Source organism: Fusarium vanettenii (assembly GCF_000151355.1).
Source record: "Fusarium vanettenii 77-13-4 chromosome 7 genomic scaffold NECHAsca_72_chr7_6_0, whole genome shotgun sequence".
Classification (NCBI taxonomy): Eukaryota; Fungi; Ascomycota; class Sordariomycetes; order Hypocreales; family Nectriaceae; genus Fusarium; species Fusarium vanettenii.
This window is the reverse complement of record NW_003315817.1, coordinates 31,899-50,388: the sequence shown is the minus strand read 5'-3', so window position 1 is coordinate 50,388 and position 18,490 is coordinate 31,899. Positions and strand designations below refer to the sequence as shown.

The following is an 18,490-nucleotide window of genomic DNA, read 5'->3' as shown; positions in this document are numbered from 1 at the left end:
TAGAGAAAAGCTTATTCTGTGACCCCCCCCGTGCTTTTATGCCTATTACTACCAGTTCTAGTAGTGATACTCTTTCCTACTACTTCTTCTCCTTTTTAGTTACTATTTACCCTTAGTCTAACGGGCCATATCTAAAGGGTGGTACAAGTTCCGCATGAACTCTGTCCTTCACATAGCTCGGGACTTTGTTCATTGACTCTACGCCCTCGAGTAACACCACCTGCTGTCCCGCCTGCTTCCTGTCAGTCTTTGTTTCATAAACAGATATTAACATTGGAAATAAACCTACTCCAAAGTGATGAATCATGTGGCAGTGCAACATGCTGACGGCAGGGAACGCAATCTCGTAGCGAATGACGGTCCAGTCACCAGTCCCGTTTCCAAGCCTACAGCCGTCTCGGATTGGCGGATTGTCAGAGTTGAAGTTCTTCACGGCACCTCCTTCCATTGCATCTGCAACTGTCTCCCAGGGAAAGCCACCTTCGCCTGTGCCGATGATCCAAGCCTTGTTGTTGTGCTTGTGGAATGGATGCTGTGACGTGACATTTGCTCCGTTTTCGTAAATTATGTCAACAACGGACCCATTTCGGAGCTGATTCTCGCCCTAGGTTGTCTCACCGCGAGATGATTCATCCCAAAGTAATGGAGGTAGTTGCTGGCGGAATGCCTGATGGGAGCCGACACCTAAAGCCCAAGCACCAGACCCCGTCATGTTGGCTAGGAACTTGACGGTGTTGTCCGACTTGGCGGGGGGTGGTCGGTGAAGGTAAGGGGCCAACTTCGTTTCATCCATGGCCGTGAGGGTGGGTGAGATAAGCGAACCGTTGAGGTGCACCCATGGCTTGGTGGTAGGGACATTGGCCGCATTCCCCTTTGGCGGCGATGGGTATCGAAGAATACCGAGGCCTTGGATGATCTGTTCTGTCCTCAATGAGGCGACTCGAATGGCGTAGTCCCCAGGCTTCTTGTTCAAGTGAACTAGAATACTACGGGTCCAGTTAGTCATGACAGCGCCGTGGTTCAGATGCTAGACTAAAGGAGCAGATGATGAACATACCCAATACGCTCTCCCAAGTTGCAGTTTGCAGCGTGGACTTTTTGCGGGTACACGAACTCCCCATCCGCTGCAACCACATGCACCTCGTGCTCGTCAACGCTTATCTGCAGCTCGTGATGCGCTCCCGAGTGAATGAAGCTGATCCAGATCCAGTCCGCTCCCTCTTCAGCAGTGATGGCTTCGGACGGGCCTTCTGTTGGCTCGCTCCATACTCTTGATGTCTTCCAGCGAAGATGACACAAGCGAGTACGGTCGTGGTCTCCATGATGCGGGAGAGATCCATATTGGGCCCCTTTGTGCATCAGCGAAGGCTGGACTAAAGTGACCGTGGTAGAAGTAACTCCCGTACTGCTGTTGTACAGTAAAGCGGTATGTGTAGTTATCTCGAGGTTGGATCGAATACTGCGTGACGCCCGGAACACCGTCATTCCACGGTCCCTTCTCGCGTACCTTTGGTGACATTTGTAGGGACTCTACGGCCTTGTCTACGTTGCACCGAGCCCAACACGGCCGCGCCCCTACCATCTGATCACAAATGATACCCTCGAACTGCGTCGGATCGAAGAAGCAGAGCGCGCGATACAACATACTGCAATTCAGAATCATCAGCACCGTGACACCGTATGGAAACTACTTCGCATGAAGGCTGAAGGGTCCAAGTACTACTGCTATGACTCCATCCTGGTCAACGGTACGCACCGCTCACCTCAGACCCATATCCATGTATGAACTGACAATATTCTGGGGATCTAGGCAAGGGTCGTGTACACTGCCGTCAGCTCGACTTTGCGCACCTGAATGGTAATGCCCTCGATGGCAAAGGGTGCATACAGCCCGCAGGCCTTCCTAATGAGTATTGTTCGCCGACTAGTGCCGACTATGAGGTGAGCTAAACAGCCTTTGGTTGGCGAGTTGAAAATTAACCCCCTCAGGTCTTTGAGACAGGCGGCCAGAGATACGTCATGATGAACCTCAGGAACAATGGCTTCGAACACTCAGTCAAAGTCTCCATTGACGGCCACCAGATGGTTTTCGTTGCGAACAATGGTGGCTTTGTCGTTCCTGAACAAACCGATGTACAAACAGTCCTACATACTTAGTAGAGACAGGACACTAACCACTTGAATAGGTTGTCTACATCCCGAGTGCTGCCCGGATTCCAATCTTGGTGAAGCTCGATGCCGAGCCAGGTGACTATGCCATCTGAATTTCGTCAACAAGCCAGTTGCAAAACCTCCAGGGTTACTCGATTCTGAGATATCCGGTTCGTGCATCTCCATACTGCACTCAAGAGGGAAAGGCTGACTCAATCAATATCAAGGCTAAGCGCTTACCTAGATATGGGGAGCCAATGGTGCTTCCCGCACCCGCATCGCCCAAGGATGTCTGCCTCCTTGCTGATACTTCCACGAAACCCCACTGCAAGACAACCGATGGACAATTCGTTCCTCCTTTCCCCTCAAAGCCTCCTCCAGCCTCGGACAAGAAGCACCCGGAACGCGCTGATTTTACGTTCCGATTGTCCGCTGGTTCTCAGCCCTCACTGACGGAGCCGAAAGTCCCCGAGTTCAACCTGAACGAAAAACCCTGGCAACTATTCCACGGATCCATGACCCCTCTTCTCTTTCATAGACTTGGTCGTGATGAGGAGTTGGACAAACCTATCATTAGTGGAATGCCAGTTGGGTCTGTGGTTGATCTCATTATAGAGAATCAGATCAACGATACTATTCGGCTGTATAAGCATGGAGACCCAGCCTGGCTTCTTGGTTCCAGTTCTGGACAGCCTTTCCGGGAAGAATCTGTGGAGGATGCAATTATTGCTGCAGGCAACTCTCACACGTCTCTCAATCTGCATAATCCAGCGCTCGTCACTGTACACGATCTGCCCCCTCTTGGTTGGAGTGTTCTTCGTTTTCAGGTCACTTCCAAGGCCGCAAACATGCTTCACTCCGCCAAACTGAGAAACTTTCTGGTATGCAGCATCGTTCATTCACCTTTCTTCATGTGCTAACACTTTTAGCTCGGCATGACAGTTCCTATCTTGGAGGGGATCAGGGCCGAAAATCCTATTGAGATCCCTGAGGAAGTCCTTGACCGACCGCACGTTCAGTTTGAGCCAAAGAACGACGGTATTTTTGGATGATGAGTCGTGAGAGATATGTGATAACGGTATCAATCGTTACAAGATGGCAGATCAGTAGATGGCAAACTATATTGAGTACCTAGTGTGTGTCTATCTGAGGTCGTTACACCAAGAAGCTACCAACATAGTCGGAGCCAGACAGCTTTTCAAACTAGGCAGCCACTCTTTTGGGCATGACTTTGACTCGCTTATTTCCATGGGATTGTGGCTCCCTTCTCATGGGACTCTCGAGCCAGCTCAATAACCCTGATGGCATCTCGAGATTGAGTTGCCTTGACGGCAAGCTCTTCCTTTCCGTTGATAGCGTTGGCCACGTTCTCATAGATGCCAATCCATCGACCAGTTATGGTAGGATACCTCCCAGTGTACTTGTTTGTCTCAGGGTCAAGCTTCTGGTAGCGCTCATCAAACACCTTGTACGTTGTCAATGTGCCTTGCAACGCCTCAGGCTCCTTTCCAAAGTTTGGGTCTAGAGGCTTGACGCCCTTCTGAATCTGTTCTTCCTGTGGACATGTGCTACGTTGTTGCCACTGTGGTTGTAAAATCAGCACTGAACAGCCTCACGAAAATTGTTGGCACGACTGACCTTGATGTATGACCCCTCTGTTCCCCTCACAAGAAGCTTCAGTTGCTGTGCTAGTGGCGTTGTCACGCTCGTTTTCACGGTGACCAATAGATCCTTCTGTTCACCCTCATACTGTAGAATGATGGTAAAGGAATCTTCAACCTCGCTGTCGATTCCACGCTGAGCACGGAGAAAGCCAGTCACCGACTTGGGGCGCCCAAAGAGCACAACGGCTTGATCAATGCTGTGAGTTCCTGAACTATAGTCAGCCAAATGCTTTGTGATGAAGTTGAGATGTGCATCGCTAACCTAGACCAAACGCCATCCCCGATCCCGGAGTATACTTCTTCTCGGTCATGTGTGACAGCCAAGGCGGCGATTCAAAGTCATAATGGATTTCAGCCTCCATGACCTTCCCCAGAGCGTTCTTCGACAAAAGGCTACGCAGGGTCTGGAAGTCTCCATCCTTGAAACTATCGTCAGCCTGCTGAATTGTCGTCAAGGGCGAAGCTGGGCAAACTTACCCATCGTCTGTTTTGAAAGCAAGTCAAGATCAACCCCTTCTCGTCTGCAAGTTTGATGACGTGGTCTGCCTCTTCAGCTGAACGAGCAAACGGCTTATCGACAATGACTGGAATATTAACAGGTTAGTTAATGGGCACCTTCTGTCATGGAATACGTACCGTGTTTTCCCGATTGCAAAGCCTTCTCTGCAAAGGAAGCATGGGTGTCTGTGTGAGTTGCAACGACAACAAATGCAATCTCGGAATCAGCAAAGAAATCCTCAGCCGTGCGATGGTGCCTGATGTTTGGGAAGTCAACCGTGCAGTGGGATCCCGGCGTTGCTGATGAGGGATCAGCCGGAGCCTCTGCTCTCTGAAGAATTGCAACGATCTGATAATCTGGGTTCGCTGAGATGAATGGAATATGGAAGTTCTTTGCGGCGAAGCCGTACCCGACGATTCCCACTTTGATAGGAGCCATTTTGTCTTTTCGAGTATAAGGACGTGTAAACAAAGGACTTCTACGTCAAAACCAAGGATTTGCTGCAATGACTCTTCTATGAGGCCTTGACCCGACGTCTGTAAATAGGAGCTTTAGTTCAGTCGAATGCTTGTGTAGAAGACAAAAGCACAGGAGAAACAGGGTGTTGGAAGATGGTTGGAATGTTATATGTTTCGGGTTGACTAATCTGATCTGTCCCACGTCTTGACCCCTCATTCAAAGCATACGACGTTGACCAATTTAGCCTGGTGAAGGCATCGGGGAGTGTCGGTCATTTGCCGCGGAGTATCGGGGTTGGTCAACAACTAGGATGGCGCGAGGAGCTGCCAAGACACTGAGAGTTGTTGATTGGTCCCTCAACCATGGAGTGTCATGGGACGAGGGAGGGATCTTCCATGTGAGATAAGATAAGAGATCCTATCCTGAGGAATGGAGCTGCAGCACGCTTCTGGGGACAACGACAATATATAAAGGGGCAAATCTCCATCATAGAAATACTGCTCGACTAACAAAATGCATGGTATGATAAAGGACAATCACAACGTACTGTGTTTGCTTACCAGGAGAAACGGTGGAGTGTCACCACTGAGCCTGGTAAGGTAGACCTGTGTTGGGCAAGGGTCAGTCACACACGGTAGAAGCCTGCCAAAACTTCGGTGAAGTTTCGGAAATGTTTTGGTAAAACTTCGGCTAGAGTAAGCCCCTTATTGCGATTGAGGCAACGCACAGCGGAGTTAGAGAATCAACAAGATCTTTTGGCTTAACGTTAACCTTCTCTCCCACAGGGCCACTGCCAAGCTTCTAGCGAGCGGCAAAAGATTCCTATTATGGATTTCATAGCTGGACAGGCACACGATCCATTCTACTACCCATTATGACGTCGTCTTCACGTTTCCAACAGCGTGAACACCAGCCCGTCTCCCTGAGAATACACCATCACCAAGGGAGAGGCCACTCACATACGTGCTTGAACAAATACCAACAGCATTCCTCCCCGCGGCATACAAACCTTTGATTGTCTTGCCAGCCTCATCAAGAACCAACCCTGACTCCTCCTCGACTCGAAGACCACCAAGCGACAGTCTAACAACTTGCTGAAGACCTTTTGTCAATTTGATAAATATATCAATACCGTAAAATAGCGGTTTCAGGATGGGGGACCGTGTGTTGGGCATCTTGTTTGCCGGGTCAGGTTTGTCGTTTTTGATGGCATCGCTGTAGGCATCAACAGTCTGCCTCAAGCCCTGGGGTGAAATTCCGAATTTCTTGGCGAGATTCTCAAGAGACCTGGCCTTCTTGTGGTCCCAGTATAGCCAATGGTACCTCTGCATCTTCAATACAGGAGGTACTTGCGAGGGCAGTTGCTTCTTCGCCTTAGCCCACTGTGTCGAGTCATAGATAGCAAAGCCCTGGGACTGATGATTTCGCATCATCTTCTCTGTCAACAAGGCACCGTACACATGCTCGGCGCCAACACGCTCTCCTTAATTGGCCACGACAACACCCTCGAGGAGAGCGCTCGGGGGATATAGGGACCTCCACGTCGACATACAGCCAATGTAGGATGTGGAGCCTCCAACGGATACTCCTAGCATGATACCAGAGCCATCGTCAGCTGGTGTTCCAAAGGGAGTGACGCCCTGGAAGTCGGGAAGATGTTTCTTTCGCATTTCAGGACTGTAGGAGAAACCTTTGGTTGTAAGGATGATAGTTGGTGCTTTGGTAGTGGCAAATTGAGCGTTGTGCTCAAATGTTTTACTGGCACGATTATGAAGCCATCCTGCGATGAGAGGCAACGTGATTTGGTAGTTGAGAGCCCGCCTGGTCAGCTTCTCATGCTTGGCAAGCTTTGAGGATGAGTTGGCTCGTGTGAGGTACTCGACTCCTCGGACGGAGCCATCTTTGGCCAAAAGAATCTTCTCAACTTTGCTGGCTGGTACAATCTGAACACCAAGTTGTCTGGCCCCATCAAGTAAGGCATTGGCGATTCCGGCTCCGGAGAATCCATCGTACACCATTCGATGCCCTCGCGGTGCAGGCTTCGCGAGTGATGAGTACGGATATGCCTTTTCGGAACCCGAAAAGTAGAGGTAATGCTGAGTGTTGGGATAGCTCGTCTTGTATGGACTCAAAGCCCTCTTGAAGCGAGCACCGTGCTTCTCCAACCACTTGATCACTCCGGGACTCTCGTCACAGAATCGCTTCAGCATCTTCTCCTTCACCACGTCTCCAATCTCCTGGCGTAAGTATGCAAACATGCTTCCCGGGGTATCATCGTATCCGGCTTCTTTTTGTTGCTGTGTCCCCCCACTAGCGTAGACAATACCACCAGAGAGGGCGGTAGTACCTTCGCCGTGGGAGCGTTCAAGTAGAAGAACCGAAGCGCCTTTTTCCGCTGCTGCGATACTTGCGGAAAGCCCAGCAATACCGCTACCAATAACGATGACATCTGGCTTTTGCTTGATCTGAAAGGAAGCCATGGAACGGTGCTGGGGTAATGTGGTGTCGGCAAGAGTCTGCCATCGTCGTTGAGGTGGCCTGGCAAAACCCAACGAGGGCGCTCTAAGGCAGTAAGGAGACATGCTGTGAGGACAACGAGTCCTGATGAATGACTTGATCAATTGAGATGGTTGAATCGTGATTAATCATGAACAAGTGATTGAGAACTTGGACAGGTGGATCTAGCAACAGACTCAGATCTCTGACTTACACATCGATGACAGACCCCGGATTTTGCGGGGTAACAGAACTGTTACACAATTGGTTTTTGTCAATATTGTCTGATCAACATCCTTCCCAGATGCCGACGGTGGCCCTTGCCCTCTTGGATACTCAGGCATCGGTGCTTGGTGTGCCAATTCCATTCTCTCTTTCCGTCCGGCTTCGTGGAGGAAACTGATGAGTGTCGTGAATATGCATTTTCCGGCCTGGTATGCCTGAACAAGTCTGGTTGCAATGGTTTTGCCATCACGGATCCGCTCGATTCGATAGAAAATGGGTGTTATAGTATGAGCCGGCAGTAGGAAGTGGCAATGCATACTATGTACCAAGTAGCTGAGAGAGATGCTCTGCTGGGCTACAGCAAGTCACTGGGCAAGCAAGGCGCCACCAAACACACCACGCGCCCATAATGGATGCCATGATGGTTCTGAGTTTGTGTATACGTCCTCCCCTTGCTCACGTGCGGCAGCAATGGACAGCATATGCTGGGTCGGCAGGTCCCGGTATGGAGGGTTCCCAGAAAGGTCGTGGTCGATCATCGAGACCGGTTCCGGTTCAGTTCACGATATGTTGTTGCATGGAACACACGATCAATCTCTTGTCGGGAATAGTGCATATACTCATCGTCTGAATTGTTGTTGTCTCATGTTGAGAGTGTAAGCGACGTACCACTCAGACGTTACCTCGCCTAGCCTCACTTTTTCAGGAAGCTACCCGAGCTCGGCTATTAACATTGCACTCTAGTTGATGAAGCTCGGCTCGTGATTCGATCAAATAGTCATCGTTTGTGATCAGGGATTCCCCAGATCTTCCTTTTCTGATAGTCCAGACGGAGTGTTTTCCCGATCAACATCCTAGAGGCAGGTCAATAGTAAAGTACTTTCTCCGCAAACTCTTCCAGGCAATACAAGAACCGTGTAAGGCATCAGAAAAGTCGAATCTCACCTAGTGGTGTCGATAGAATGACCGGTGATGAAGCTTCCACAAAGAAATGTTAAGTCATAATCTAGATGCTTAGATACAAGCCCCTCAATAGCACTTTCGTTCGCAATGACTCGTGGTTATCCCCCCCCCATTACTCATTCTTCTTTTTGTTGTTATTGATCTCAAGGACATCCTTCCTGGAGACGTGCCTTTAGTCTCAATGCTCAGTTGTGCTCCTGGATTGCGATGGGCCTCTTGAGTTACCAAATGGGGGATGGATCCGTCTTTGAGGGTTTCTTGGCTGGGTAACTGTAGACGATGTAGAATGCCCAGATCGAGTACAAGAGCATGAAACAGCCAGCACAGTAGTACATTGGCTGGGCAAAGATCTCGGGAAGTGTAAGAGCCCACATGCTAAATGGTGTGAAGGTCCAGATAGCGCAGATAATGTTGACGAGGCAGAATCCTAGGGCGAGACCGTCTCGCGAGCCACGTCGGAGGTACTCGTGCGTTGGACCGACGATGATGAGGACGTTTGTCAAGCAGAACCACTGCATAACGCAACCTTCGCCCATCAGGATGATTCCGAACCAAACAACGCAGTACATGGCCATCTGGAGAAAGGCGGCATAGGGAAGAACAGCGGCCAGGGAAGGGTTCGGTCCAAGGACGGAAGAGAAGCACGCATTGCGGGTCTTTGTGATGGAACGATGGATGCAGAAAATCTCGAGGGTAGTCCATACAAACAAAGCCGTTGATGTTCCTCGTAGAAACCAATGCTCGTTATATCTCGATGCAGCTCTTCCAAGGATGTAAGACCATGTAGAGTCATGGGCGAGGTAGAAGGAATGCATCCAGAATGGAATGGGTCCATTGCCTTCACGCAGTAAAACTCTGATGGCGTAGACATATTGCATGTATCCCACGGCGAAGCTGACTCCTGAAGCGACAAGAAGAGGTATGTTGTTGAGGTTGTACTCTTCAGTCAGTCTCTGGTAATAGTCGATGGTTGCCATAGTTGCCGTTATAGGTTAATCAGTTCTTTTGGAAGATGTTAATTCGTTGTGCATGCCGCTTTCTAAGAAGCGGAAGGTTCTATCATAATAAAGGGGCTTTGAAACTGGGCTCCGGCTCCGGAAGTATCGGTATGAAAGCCCGGACTTAGTGATACCCGGGTAACGCTAGCCATGAGCTCTCGGCGCCGAGATTCTCCAAGCGGCTTAGACCCCGCAACATCATAACACGGGATTCAGTAGCCGCGGAGTCGAACTACCTACTTCAAACCATAGCTCCAGTATTCTCGTTTCTTATGATCCGACACTTGGGAAAGATGACGCCATGCACGGGTCACCAGGCAATTGTTGGTCCCATGGCCACAATGGGTCACGGCGACGCGTGTAGCTAGGGAATTAGTGCGAGTCTTGGGACTCGGTACAAAGTTAGCAAGAGTGTCGACCATCGTGGTGATGACCTTAGTAATAGTGTGCAAACGATGGCTGGGTCATCTCGTGGAATTGCTTCTCCCTACAATCTGTTCTTTACTATTTGTAGCCCGGCCCTTGATGGGAACCAAGCCAGAAGATCGCTTCTCCCTACGTCAAGTCATATGCGCAGCCACGCTGTGAGAACTTAGGGTATTGAATGGTTGTGTCGTACAGCCTTTGTAGCCCGATTGCCTGGGTACCTACAGGACGATATTTCTCACCTTTGCTGGTAGTATGGTTGTTTGGTGTTTTCCTTTTGTAATGTATGGCACTGATTTGGCCAGGGGCATCATTCATTGGGTACGTACAATCGCGAACCATACCTTGAATGAAAGCATCAATTAGGCACCATTGATCACTTTGACATTAAACCCGGCCTTCTTAACTATTAAACTGCTTTCCCTATTTCCGTAGCCATATGAGCGATCGCTTTAATCGTAGCGACCTGTTCTCCCAGTGCGTTTACATCATCTGTAGAGGCCCCAATTGCCAGGTTCACTACCACTTTCAAGACACCATGAAGGAGAAGGGAGAATGCGGCTCCAAAACGTACTCCTTTGGCAGTTGTTCGCTTAATCATCTCATTAGCTGTTTCAGAGTACGTCTCCTCCCAAGACTGCAGGCAGCCCAGGATCTGCGCCCTCGTTGCCTTCAACTCGGCTACTTGGTACTGGGTCCGCAAGTCTGTCACTCGTTTCAAAAACTCCAGTACTTCGACGGAAAGAACGCTCAGATCGCTGCGCGCCTGATCGCACAAAATGGTGTTGATGTTGCTTGTCGCGGAGCTACTGCGCCCTCTTTCGCAGGAAGATAAGTGCTTGGGCCCAGGATAGCCTGAGGCGAAGAGCTTGATGGCAAACTCATCCAGATGAGGAAAACCGAGTTTGCAACAAGGAACTACCCGGCCGCTGTCGCTCACACTTGGGCGGTTCCGGTATTGATGCATGATACGAAGTCCTAGAAGGAAGTGTTGGAAGGCGGTAGTGTAGTCGCCCATCATGACCTCTATGCTCACAAACATCTGGCAACACACGAGTGCAACCAGAGCAGATATTCGGTTGGGCTCCTCTCTCAGCCGAGATGCGAGGCTGGAGACTGCCGTGCTGTACGCATCCAAGCTGTGTTGATTGATGAGTACGCCGTCGGTGCCAATAATTGCGGTGTGTGTTGTCGTCCCGATCCCGTCACGGAGAGCGATCAGAGAATCGAGTGCATGGCGGACAGTGGGATCTGAGAGATTTGCCAGTATTGCCCGGGCCTCGTCCCGATAGCATACGTTGTCTCGGTGCTTTCGGTGGAAGTAAAGGGCCAGCTTATCAACTTGATCGGTCGTAACTGTGGAAGACTTTGGCTGATATAGAGAGAGCGTCGGCTGAAAACTAGGGGTGGGCACTAAAGGTGATGACTGGGGGCCCCCGAGGGTCAAGACTCGGAATACGGACGGATACCCATCACACACCCGATCAGTGGACATGCAACGACGACATGCTGGCCGTGTCTCATCACATTTGACTCTTCGGATCCTGTTTGGGAGCCAAGTCGGTTTAGTATTAACCTGACAGCAAGCGGGTTCGTGGTCTTCCGTCGCCTCACCTGCAAGTGTAGCAGCCTGTCTTGGCCTTTGGCTTGAATTTCCGCCTAAACGGTGGCTTAAATGGTGCCAGTAACTGTTGGTCTTCGTGGCGATCTAAGAATGACATGTTTGCAGTGTTCCGGCCCCACACACGGGTCGATCGGTTTGCCGTGTTCCTCGAACAGGCCTCTTGGAGCAACACCCGACGCTGTTGCCCTTAAATAGGAAATGGGAACGAAAACCCCACTTGATTTTATGGATGGTCTGTCCCTCTGTAATGGGGTAAAGATAAGCCAGCCACTTAGGCGTTTTGTTGGAGGAAGACTGTCATCGGCGAGCTTTGAACGAATCATTTATGCAGCTGTCAGAGGAAAGGTGTCATTGGCGTGATCTATACGGTTAGGCTAGCTGCCGTACCCTATATGCCGCAATGCAACTCAGTGCTGGGGCCACTGGCTCAACCGTTCACAACTAGACCGAGTTTGGAAAACTGAACGACACAGCCAATCGCTACAAGTTTTACAGTCTCCATATCACCATGAAACCTTATACGTAAGGGTCCTGAGAACCCTTCGAGCCTCTGCCTTGGGTGCGAACTCTGTAGTCGGCATGTCTTCCTATTGTTGGTCACGCAACTATTTAAGTAGAGCCATACCCATACTTCTCATTATGACTCCCACCTTATCAAACTTGACGCATTCACAATCTATTGTCGTCACTATGCACTTCCCGTTTAGATCGTCAACTCTATTGATATGGCTGCACTTGCTGGTGCACGTAACCTGGGCTATGTCAGAACCGAGACTCCTTACTCAGTTCCCACCTTCAGTTCGCATTGAAAACCTCACTATTCTTCCAAATGGCACTATTGTGGTGTGCAACGCCTACACCGGAGATCTTTACAGCATCAACCCTCTCGGCCGCTTGTCAAAGAGGGCCCCCTACCTGTTCACTTCTCTGGCGCCATATTCCTCGGCCATCTTCGGGCTCGCATCCCCGTTGCCAAACACAATCGTTGCTACTGCCAGTAACTTCTCGTGGGACGAAGGACTGGTAGAGCCGGGTTCCAACGTTGTTCATCATGTCACGCTCACCAAGGCTGGGGCCAAGATCAAGGCATTCCCCATTCCGTCGGCAACATGGCTCAACGGCCTGACACCTGTCCCTCACTCGCCGCATTACCTCCTTGTTGCGGATTGCGCTGCTGGCTCTCTACTCCGGCTTGACACACGAACAGGATGCGTCGAAACCGTCAGCACGGATCCCCTCTTTGCCCCTATACCCGAGCCTGACTCAAACCTCCTGCTCGGCATCAACGGAGTTCACGCTCAGGACGGATGGCTGTACTTTACCAACACGAACCAGGGCCTGTACGGTCGCCTCGCCATCACTTCCGAGGGTCTGGCAGTCGGGACACCGGCAGAGGTCGTCGCACAGGGACTCAAAGGGTCAACATTCGATGATTTTACCCTGAGACGAGACGGTGTTGCATTTCTCGCCACAGGACTAGGGAGCCTCAACGGTATTGAGAGGATTACCAAAGAAGGTGAGGGTCACATGTTGGCTTCCTGGGAATATGGCTCCCCGGCCATCAGCCAACCAGTTTCGGCCGTATTTGGTCAAACAGTCAAGGACCGGGATACCTTGTACTTTGCAACCGCGGGGTCGTACTTGGGTAGCAACGCAACGTCGACTGGGGGTCGGCTCTTTTCTATCAAGGTCAAGTGTTAGTGGAGATGAGCCTAGTGCCCTGCGAGTAGTTGTGGCCATCAAGACGCAACCTCTTCAATCAGGGGCTCGAAAGTGATATTTCCGTTCGTGATATAGGTAGACCGAGATACCTCTGGAAAGGCCGCTGCCTCCGGAGACGAAATATACAGCTCCATGAACATTCAAGTCAGGATCATATCGAATAAGTGCAGTAGATGTTCTTCCCTATACGGTATCATCTTGTGGTGGCCGTACCTAAAGCCCTACGTCTTTAATTTAAACTTGCTTATTAAATCTAAAATCGATGTAAATACACCCCCTCCCATTGAGAACGAAACGCGCTTAGAGCCTCGAAAACCTATCCTTTTATATGCTTCTACGACAGAACTTAAAATTATAAACACTATGCGATCTTCTGGCTTAGTTGACCGATCAAGGGCCGGGCTACAACTATGATTAAAGACACATTGTCAACACATCATAGTATTATAACCCGATGCTAAATAAATACTATTTAAGACATAATTCCCTCTTATTTCTTATACAGAGGTTAGAGCAATTAAATTACCTATAAGAAGTTTATTACTATATAAGAATATAGCTAGGCAGATATAAGTTATTTCTTATTAATATTAAGGTATAATACTATACGATATTCTTTCTATACTCTTTCTATATTCTTTCTATACCTGAAGCCTAGCCCTCTATGCGTTAACAAGCTAGAAGATCGTGCTAAGCAGGGCGGCAAGGCCCTCTTCGAGATGTCGTCAGGGTTGTCATTGTGGAGTCGATAGTTGATGTGGTGGTGACCTGTGACAGTGTTGTGATTGAAGAGTCGGTAGTAGCCGTAGTTGTAGAAACTGAGGGGTCCGTGGTTGGTACCGTTGAACTATCGCTAGCCGCAGTTGTCGTAGCGAGCGACTCGGCTGACGATTCACTGGACGTAGCAGAAGCATCGGTGGATCTGGTAGAGTCCTCAGTTGATGTTGATGAGAACTCGGTAGAAGTGGCTGTCGAAGCATCGGTGGATGTCTCTGTCGTGAAGAGCTCGCTGGAAGTCGTCGTCGCTGGCTCGCTAGACGTAGCTGTTGTCGTTGGGTCCACCGTCACACCAATCAAGACGGTGCCGGCAGCCGAGCTGACTGGCTCGATGGTCGAAGTAAAAGTCGACGCGACTGTGGTCGTTTGCGTGAGATAGTGTATCTTTACGTCTGCCACACAGTCCTTGCAACCTTTCGCCCTCACAAAGAGCGCCGAGTCATGCTGTCCGTCGACGGCGTCGCAAATGGCAAAGACCATGGTGTGTGCCCCAGGTGCTGCGGCAATGCCCATGATCAGCGGCTTCGAAGTTGCCGCGTACGTGGACCAAGAAGGATAGTTGAGAAATTGGTTCGGGTTCTTGATGGCTCGCTCGGGGGACAGGTAGTACGATTTGGCCGTTATTCTGCTCCCGTCTGGGTTCAGGGCGAACTGCTCGCCGTCCAGAAAAATCCCGATCGGGTCCGCGTGTTGGCTAGACCGATTAGTAAAAGCAGCATACAGAATAGACGACATGTAGCAGCTTACTATGAGTACTCCTCCGACGCGAAAACGAATTCGACTTCCACCCCATTGAACCCCTGCTGGACCTCAATGTCGACTGACAAGACAGCGGCATCAAGGGAATCCCCTCCACAATATGTCTGGGATGCGCCCGCTCCATTCTCTATGTTGACGGAATACGCTTGGTATGCTGCCGCGTCCTTGGAACCGCCTGTTGTCAGGATGCCGCCAGAGGCAACACCCAAGGGGCCATTGGTGAAGGTGCCCACGGCATTTTGGTTGAACCCGGTGTTCCAAGATGCGCTTGTGACGCTGACACCGCTCGTGAAAATGGCATTCGCGACTGTTTCGGGGTTACTGACGACCGAGATAGAGGCTCCCATGGTGATGACTGATGAAAGGCCTTTGGTTGGAGGAGGAAATAAAGGAATGTAAGTCCTGGAGAATCCAAGCGTTGAAGCACAGAACCAGAAGTATTAGTAGGTCTTGTTGACACGGGAAACGGGGCAAATACCTGCAGGCCGCTCTTGAGCTAATGAGTGGCGTCTTTGGCACAAACGTTGCTTTCCAACCAAGGAGGTGGACCTGAAATTAGCATCCACTGGAGCGCTGGTTCCTGAATCTCCTTAGCCTAAAGGCCACTAGTGCTCGCTCAGGAGGAGCGCTATTGAGTACGCTATTGATGTCGAAAACACACTCTATTGACAAGCTCAGGCTTCGGTTACCCTCTCTGGGCATCTAAGCCACGTTCTCAAGGGTATCCTTGCCGAATCATTGGCATAAACAACAATTAGCTCGCCCAAGTTAAGCATCACTCATCGGATCAACCGAGCCGAAGAGACCGACCTTGAAGAGATCCACCTTATGTAGTGCACGTCACATGCTCGTTCTCCTCATCCCAGGCATTCGGGGGACGTGAGAGTTGGCTATAGATGCTTGTTTGAAACGCACATATGCAAGCATTGGCCTCTAGGCGTGATTATCACCTCCAAGACTTTGGTATTGTTCAAGGGTTCTTCGAGCACCCCTCTCCAGGGTGTGATAACCATGGAGGACTTGGCCCCCTTCCCAGCCAATCAAGCAGCCCCCTTGGTTGTGCCGAATGCCGAGCGGCGTCACGTGATTGACCAATAATCGGACAGCCACCCTGGAACCTTTAGTGTCGTGGATAGATTTCCACACCTCTTGTTAACCCAGCCTCAGTTCTCCGCGTTTTGATATCTCGCAGGGGCTACATATCAGCCCATACAATTCTTTACCAACTCCCGAGTAGCTCGGCTCATCCAGAGAGTTCCCCTTTGTCCCCCACATGCTCATCGGCAGAGACAATGGACGAGTTTCGGCCTTTGCGAGACCGCGCAAACGTGGTTTGTGTCGAGTGCCATGCCCGAAAAGTACGACAACTCGGGCGATGCCTAGTCCGTCGATTTTTCAGACACATTAGTTAATAACCATCCAGGTGAAATGCGATCTGCAGGATAGACCGGATCAGGTGTGCAGGAATTGTCGACGTCTCAATCATCAATGCGTGTGAGAGCCCTGAGAGCTTCAACTGATGATTCATGAATTACTTAGCCGTTGGCTGACATGTGCTCTTTAGTCGCCGAGATGGTGTCCGCAGACGCCGAAAGGGAGCGGGGGCTCGGCGGTCTCAACGAGTACCGGAGAGCGATGAGCGCCTGGACACAGCTATTTCTCCCGCCGGAACTTCTCTAATCGGCCCCTCGGCCAGATTGCCATCGCCAACTCTATCAAGACCCGACAGTCATGGGGATATAGGCCCAGGAGCGTACCCTCCGATGGCCTTTGTATCTCCATCAACCGTCATGTCATACGATGCCTCGCGTCAACAGTCGGAGATTGTTGGTGGTCATCCGCAGTCGCGGGGCATCAAGGCTGCAATTCTTGACCTTACCAAGGCACACGTCCTCCCCCGGCCTATCCTGCTTGAAGCCTTGACTGATGCCTATTTCAAACACGTCTACCCATTCTATCCGGTCGTCGAGAAGGATGATCTCGTTGGCCCTGAACCATCCGTATTACTTCAGCAGTCTGTTTGTCTAGCCGGGTCCCTAGTATTACATGACCTTGAGAGTGTCAAGCTCTGCCATACGCAGTATGAGAAGGTCAAGACCTTGATATACCTCAACTTTGAAGACGACACTTTAGCTCTGCTAAAGACACTTTGTCTGATGACGTGCTATAGTGTCCTTTCTACTGACCAGGTGACGTTTGACGGACCCTGGCATTGGCTCGGCATGGCCATCCGCCTGGCACTGCAGATGGGCCTTCACCATAGCTCTACCTACGACCGGCACGCCAACCCAGGGTGCCTCCGTCGAATCTTCTGGCAGCTAGTTGTTCGTACTCATCGTCCGACAAAGCTTACAACATCTTGCATTGCTGATTGTTTATCTAGTACTCAGATAGGCTAGCCGCTTCTTGCTGGGGTCGCCCTTTAGCTCTCAGGCCCCAAGACTACGACATAGCTCCCCTAGATGCAAAGGACTTTGCCGTCATATCAACCGAGCCGCATTTTCTGCCTGAGGCCCTGAAGTTGTCAGACACTATGACCATGATTGTAGATATCAACAGCGGGCAATCTCCTCTGAATCAAGAGAGTGCTGCAGCCATAGTCGCGCGGTTGTGTGACTGGATTCAGAACCTACCTGAGGAGCTGCTACTCTACGACTCGTTAGGTAGAAGGCGGCCGTTCTATCGCCCTGCGTGTGATTTGCACATCACATACTTTGTTGTTATCATTCTCCTCCAACTCGCTGGTAAACAGGCCAAGCGGTCTTGTATCGCGGCCTCCTCCTTGGCCGCGTCCCATTGTATCGCCCGTCTATATGAAGAAATCCACTGCAGGGAGGAGACGGCCCGCCTCATTCAGATTCATGGATTCTTTTGCATGGTCGCAGCAGTACCTTTGATATGTTATCCTCGCCAACCACAAGAAGACGGCCTAGCAAGAGACGAAGCACTCGGTGTGATCCGCCAGGTCTTGGGGAGGATGAAAACTCGCTATGGAGGGTCTGACCTTGTCCTGCGTAAAATCAGCCGGCTTGAGAACGATATGAAGAAGGAAACTGAACATGGCATTCATGATCGGGCGAGTACCGGGGAGGGAGCTTCAATGTGGGCAACTTTCAGCATCCGGAACCGCCTAGACGAGCTATTTTCCTTTCCATCCTCTTTTTGTTGTCATGTAGATTTCTCGGACGTCGAAGGGACGAATTGTGCCAGACAGCCGCCAACTCAGACCGAAAGCATCCCGGAAATCTCTCCTGGGAATGATCTGAACCTTGCTGATATCTTGACTTTGGACTTCAATCTCTTCGAGATGCCAGATGACGAGGCATTTGGCTTTGCCACGGGGGATCTCCCTTGTACCTAGAGTTTGAGATTCGCTAGCGATATCTTGAGCCGTTTTATAGGGCCCCCATAGCCAAGTGAATGGGCCATTGTGTTCTTTGATATTGTGCCCGGTGCTATTTCTTGGAGACTCATTGATACCAACAAATAAGAACAATGAAGGGTTAGTTGATGACCGGTGTAGAATTCTTGTTGTTAAGAACAGTGCACTGGTTATAACTCTCGGCTCGGTATTGTATGTCATCATTGCACTCGCAGTCCAGTTCTGCAGCCAGTAATCGGTATAGATACGCTGTTCACTTGGCATAATAGAACCCGTGCCGGGGAGCTGTTTTCGCCTGCTGAGCCTATAAACGAAAGCACCTGGCCTGCATGAAATGACCTGGCT

The 18,490-nt window shown here is 50.4% G+C and overlaps 9 protein-coding genes across 9 annotated transcripts; 3 read left to right on the top strand and 6 right to left on the bottom strand.

The window, feature by feature from the left end:
• Positions 1–112: 112 nt before the first annotated feature.
• Positions 113–1,485, bottom strand: NECHADRAFT_82322 (uncharacterized protein; the record flags this gene model as incomplete). The annotated part of the gene is made up of 4 exons (XM_003040271.1): positions 113–247; positions 290–549; positions 619–986; positions 1,058–1,485. The coding sequence occupies 4 exons, from the start codon at positions 1,483–1,485 to the stop codon at positions 113–115; spliced, it is 1,191 nt and encodes a 396-aa protein (XP_003040317.1).
• A 211-nt stretch (positions 1,486–1,696) lies between these two features.
• On the top strand, positions 1,697–3,203 carry NECHADRAFT_82321 (uncharacterized protein; the record flags this gene model as incomplete). The annotated part of the gene is made up of 6 exons (XM_003040287.1): positions 1,697–1,748; positions 1,811–1,941; positions 1,990–2,133; positions 2,187–2,247; positions 2,350–3,032; positions 3,081–3,203. The coding sequence occupies 6 exons, from the start codon at positions 1,697–1,699 to the stop codon at positions 3,201–3,203; spliced, it is 1,194 nt and encodes a 397-aa protein (XP_003040333.1).
• Positions 3,204–3,391: 188 nt separating this feature from the next.
• NECHADRAFT_82320 (uncharacterized protein) lies at positions 3,392–4,752 on the bottom strand (the record flags this gene model as incomplete). Its single annotated transcript, XM_003040270.1, has 5 exons — positions 3,392–3,733; positions 3,790–4,022; positions 4,078–4,252; positions 4,293–4,399; positions 4,452–4,752. 5 exons carry the CDS (start codon positions 4,750–4,752, stop codon positions 3,392–3,394), a joined length of 1,158 nt encoding a protein of 385 aa, XP_003040316.1.
• An 822-nt stretch (positions 4,753–5,574) lies between these two features.
• On the bottom strand, positions 5,575–7,914 carry NECHADRAFT_82319 (uncharacterized protein; the record flags this gene model as incomplete). Its single annotated transcript, XM_003040269.1, has 5 exons — positions 5,575–5,595; positions 5,733–6,121; positions 6,326–7,356; positions 7,484–7,522; positions 7,814–7,914. 5 exons carry the CDS (start codon positions 7,912–7,914, stop codon positions 5,575–5,577), a joined length of 1,581 nt encoding a protein of 526 aa, XP_003040315.1.
• Positions 7,915–8,678: 764 nt separating this feature from the next.
• Positions 8,679–9,434, bottom strand: NECHADRAFT_82318 (uncharacterized protein; the record flags this gene model as incomplete). The annotated part of the gene is made up of 1 exon (XM_003040268.1): positions 8,679–9,434. One exon carries the CDS (start codon positions 9,432–9,434, stop codon positions 8,679–8,681), a length of 756 nt encoding a protein of 251 aa, XP_003040314.1.
• Positions 9,435–10,290: 856 nt separating this feature from the next.
• On the bottom strand, positions 10,291–11,602 carry NECHADRAFT_82317 (uncharacterized protein; the record flags this gene model as incomplete). Its single annotated transcript, XM_003040267.1, has 2 exons — positions 10,291–11,425; positions 11,496–11,602. The coding sequence occupies 2 exons, from the start codon at positions 11,600–11,602 to the stop codon at positions 10,291–10,293; spliced, it is 1,242 nt and encodes a 413-aa protein (XP_003040313.1).
• Positions 11,603–12,600: 998 nt separating this feature from the next.
• NECHADRAFT_19136 (uncharacterized protein) lies at positions 12,601–13,140 on the top strand (the record flags this gene model as incomplete). The annotated part of the gene is made up of 1 exon (XM_003040286.1): positions 12,601–13,140. A coding segment is annotated over one exon (540 nt), but the record flags the coding sequence as incomplete, so codon positions are not given.
• Positions 13,141–13,796: 656 nt separating this feature from the next.
• NECHADRAFT_104883 (uncharacterized protein) lies at positions 13,797–15,257 on the bottom strand. Its single transcript, XM_003040266.1, has 2 exons — positions 14,752–15,257; positions 13,797–14,698 (listed from the first exon to the last, which is right to left on the bottom strand). Exons 1-2 carry the CDS (start codon positions 15,108–15,110, stop codon positions 13,918–13,920), a joined length of 1,140 nt encoding a protein of 379 aa, XP_003040312.1. The 5' UTR covers positions 15,111–15,257; the 3' UTR covers positions 13,797–13,917.
• Positions 15,258–16,553: 1,296 nt separating this feature from the next.
• Positions 16,554–18,124, top strand: NECHADRAFT_82314 (uncharacterized protein; the record flags this gene model as incomplete). The annotated part of the gene is made up of 2 exons (XM_003040285.1): positions 16,554–17,087; positions 17,147–18,124. The coding sequence occupies 2 exons, from the start codon at positions 16,554–16,556 to the stop codon at positions 18,122–18,124; spliced, it is 1,512 nt and encodes a 503-aa protein (XP_003040331.1).
• Positions 18,125–18,490: the final 366 nt, after the last annotated feature.

Bases quoted from the DNA above. Each gene is read 5' to 3' on its own strand.
- NECHADRAFT_104883 (XM_003040266.1), bottom strand. From the start codon at position 15,110: ATGGGAGCCTCTATCTCGGTCGTCAGTAACCCCGAAACAGTCGCGAAT. The intron at 14,699-14,751 runs GTAAGCTGCTAC...TAATCGGTCTAG, and splicing joins GCGTCGGAGGAGTACTCATA to CCAACACGCGGACCCGATCG.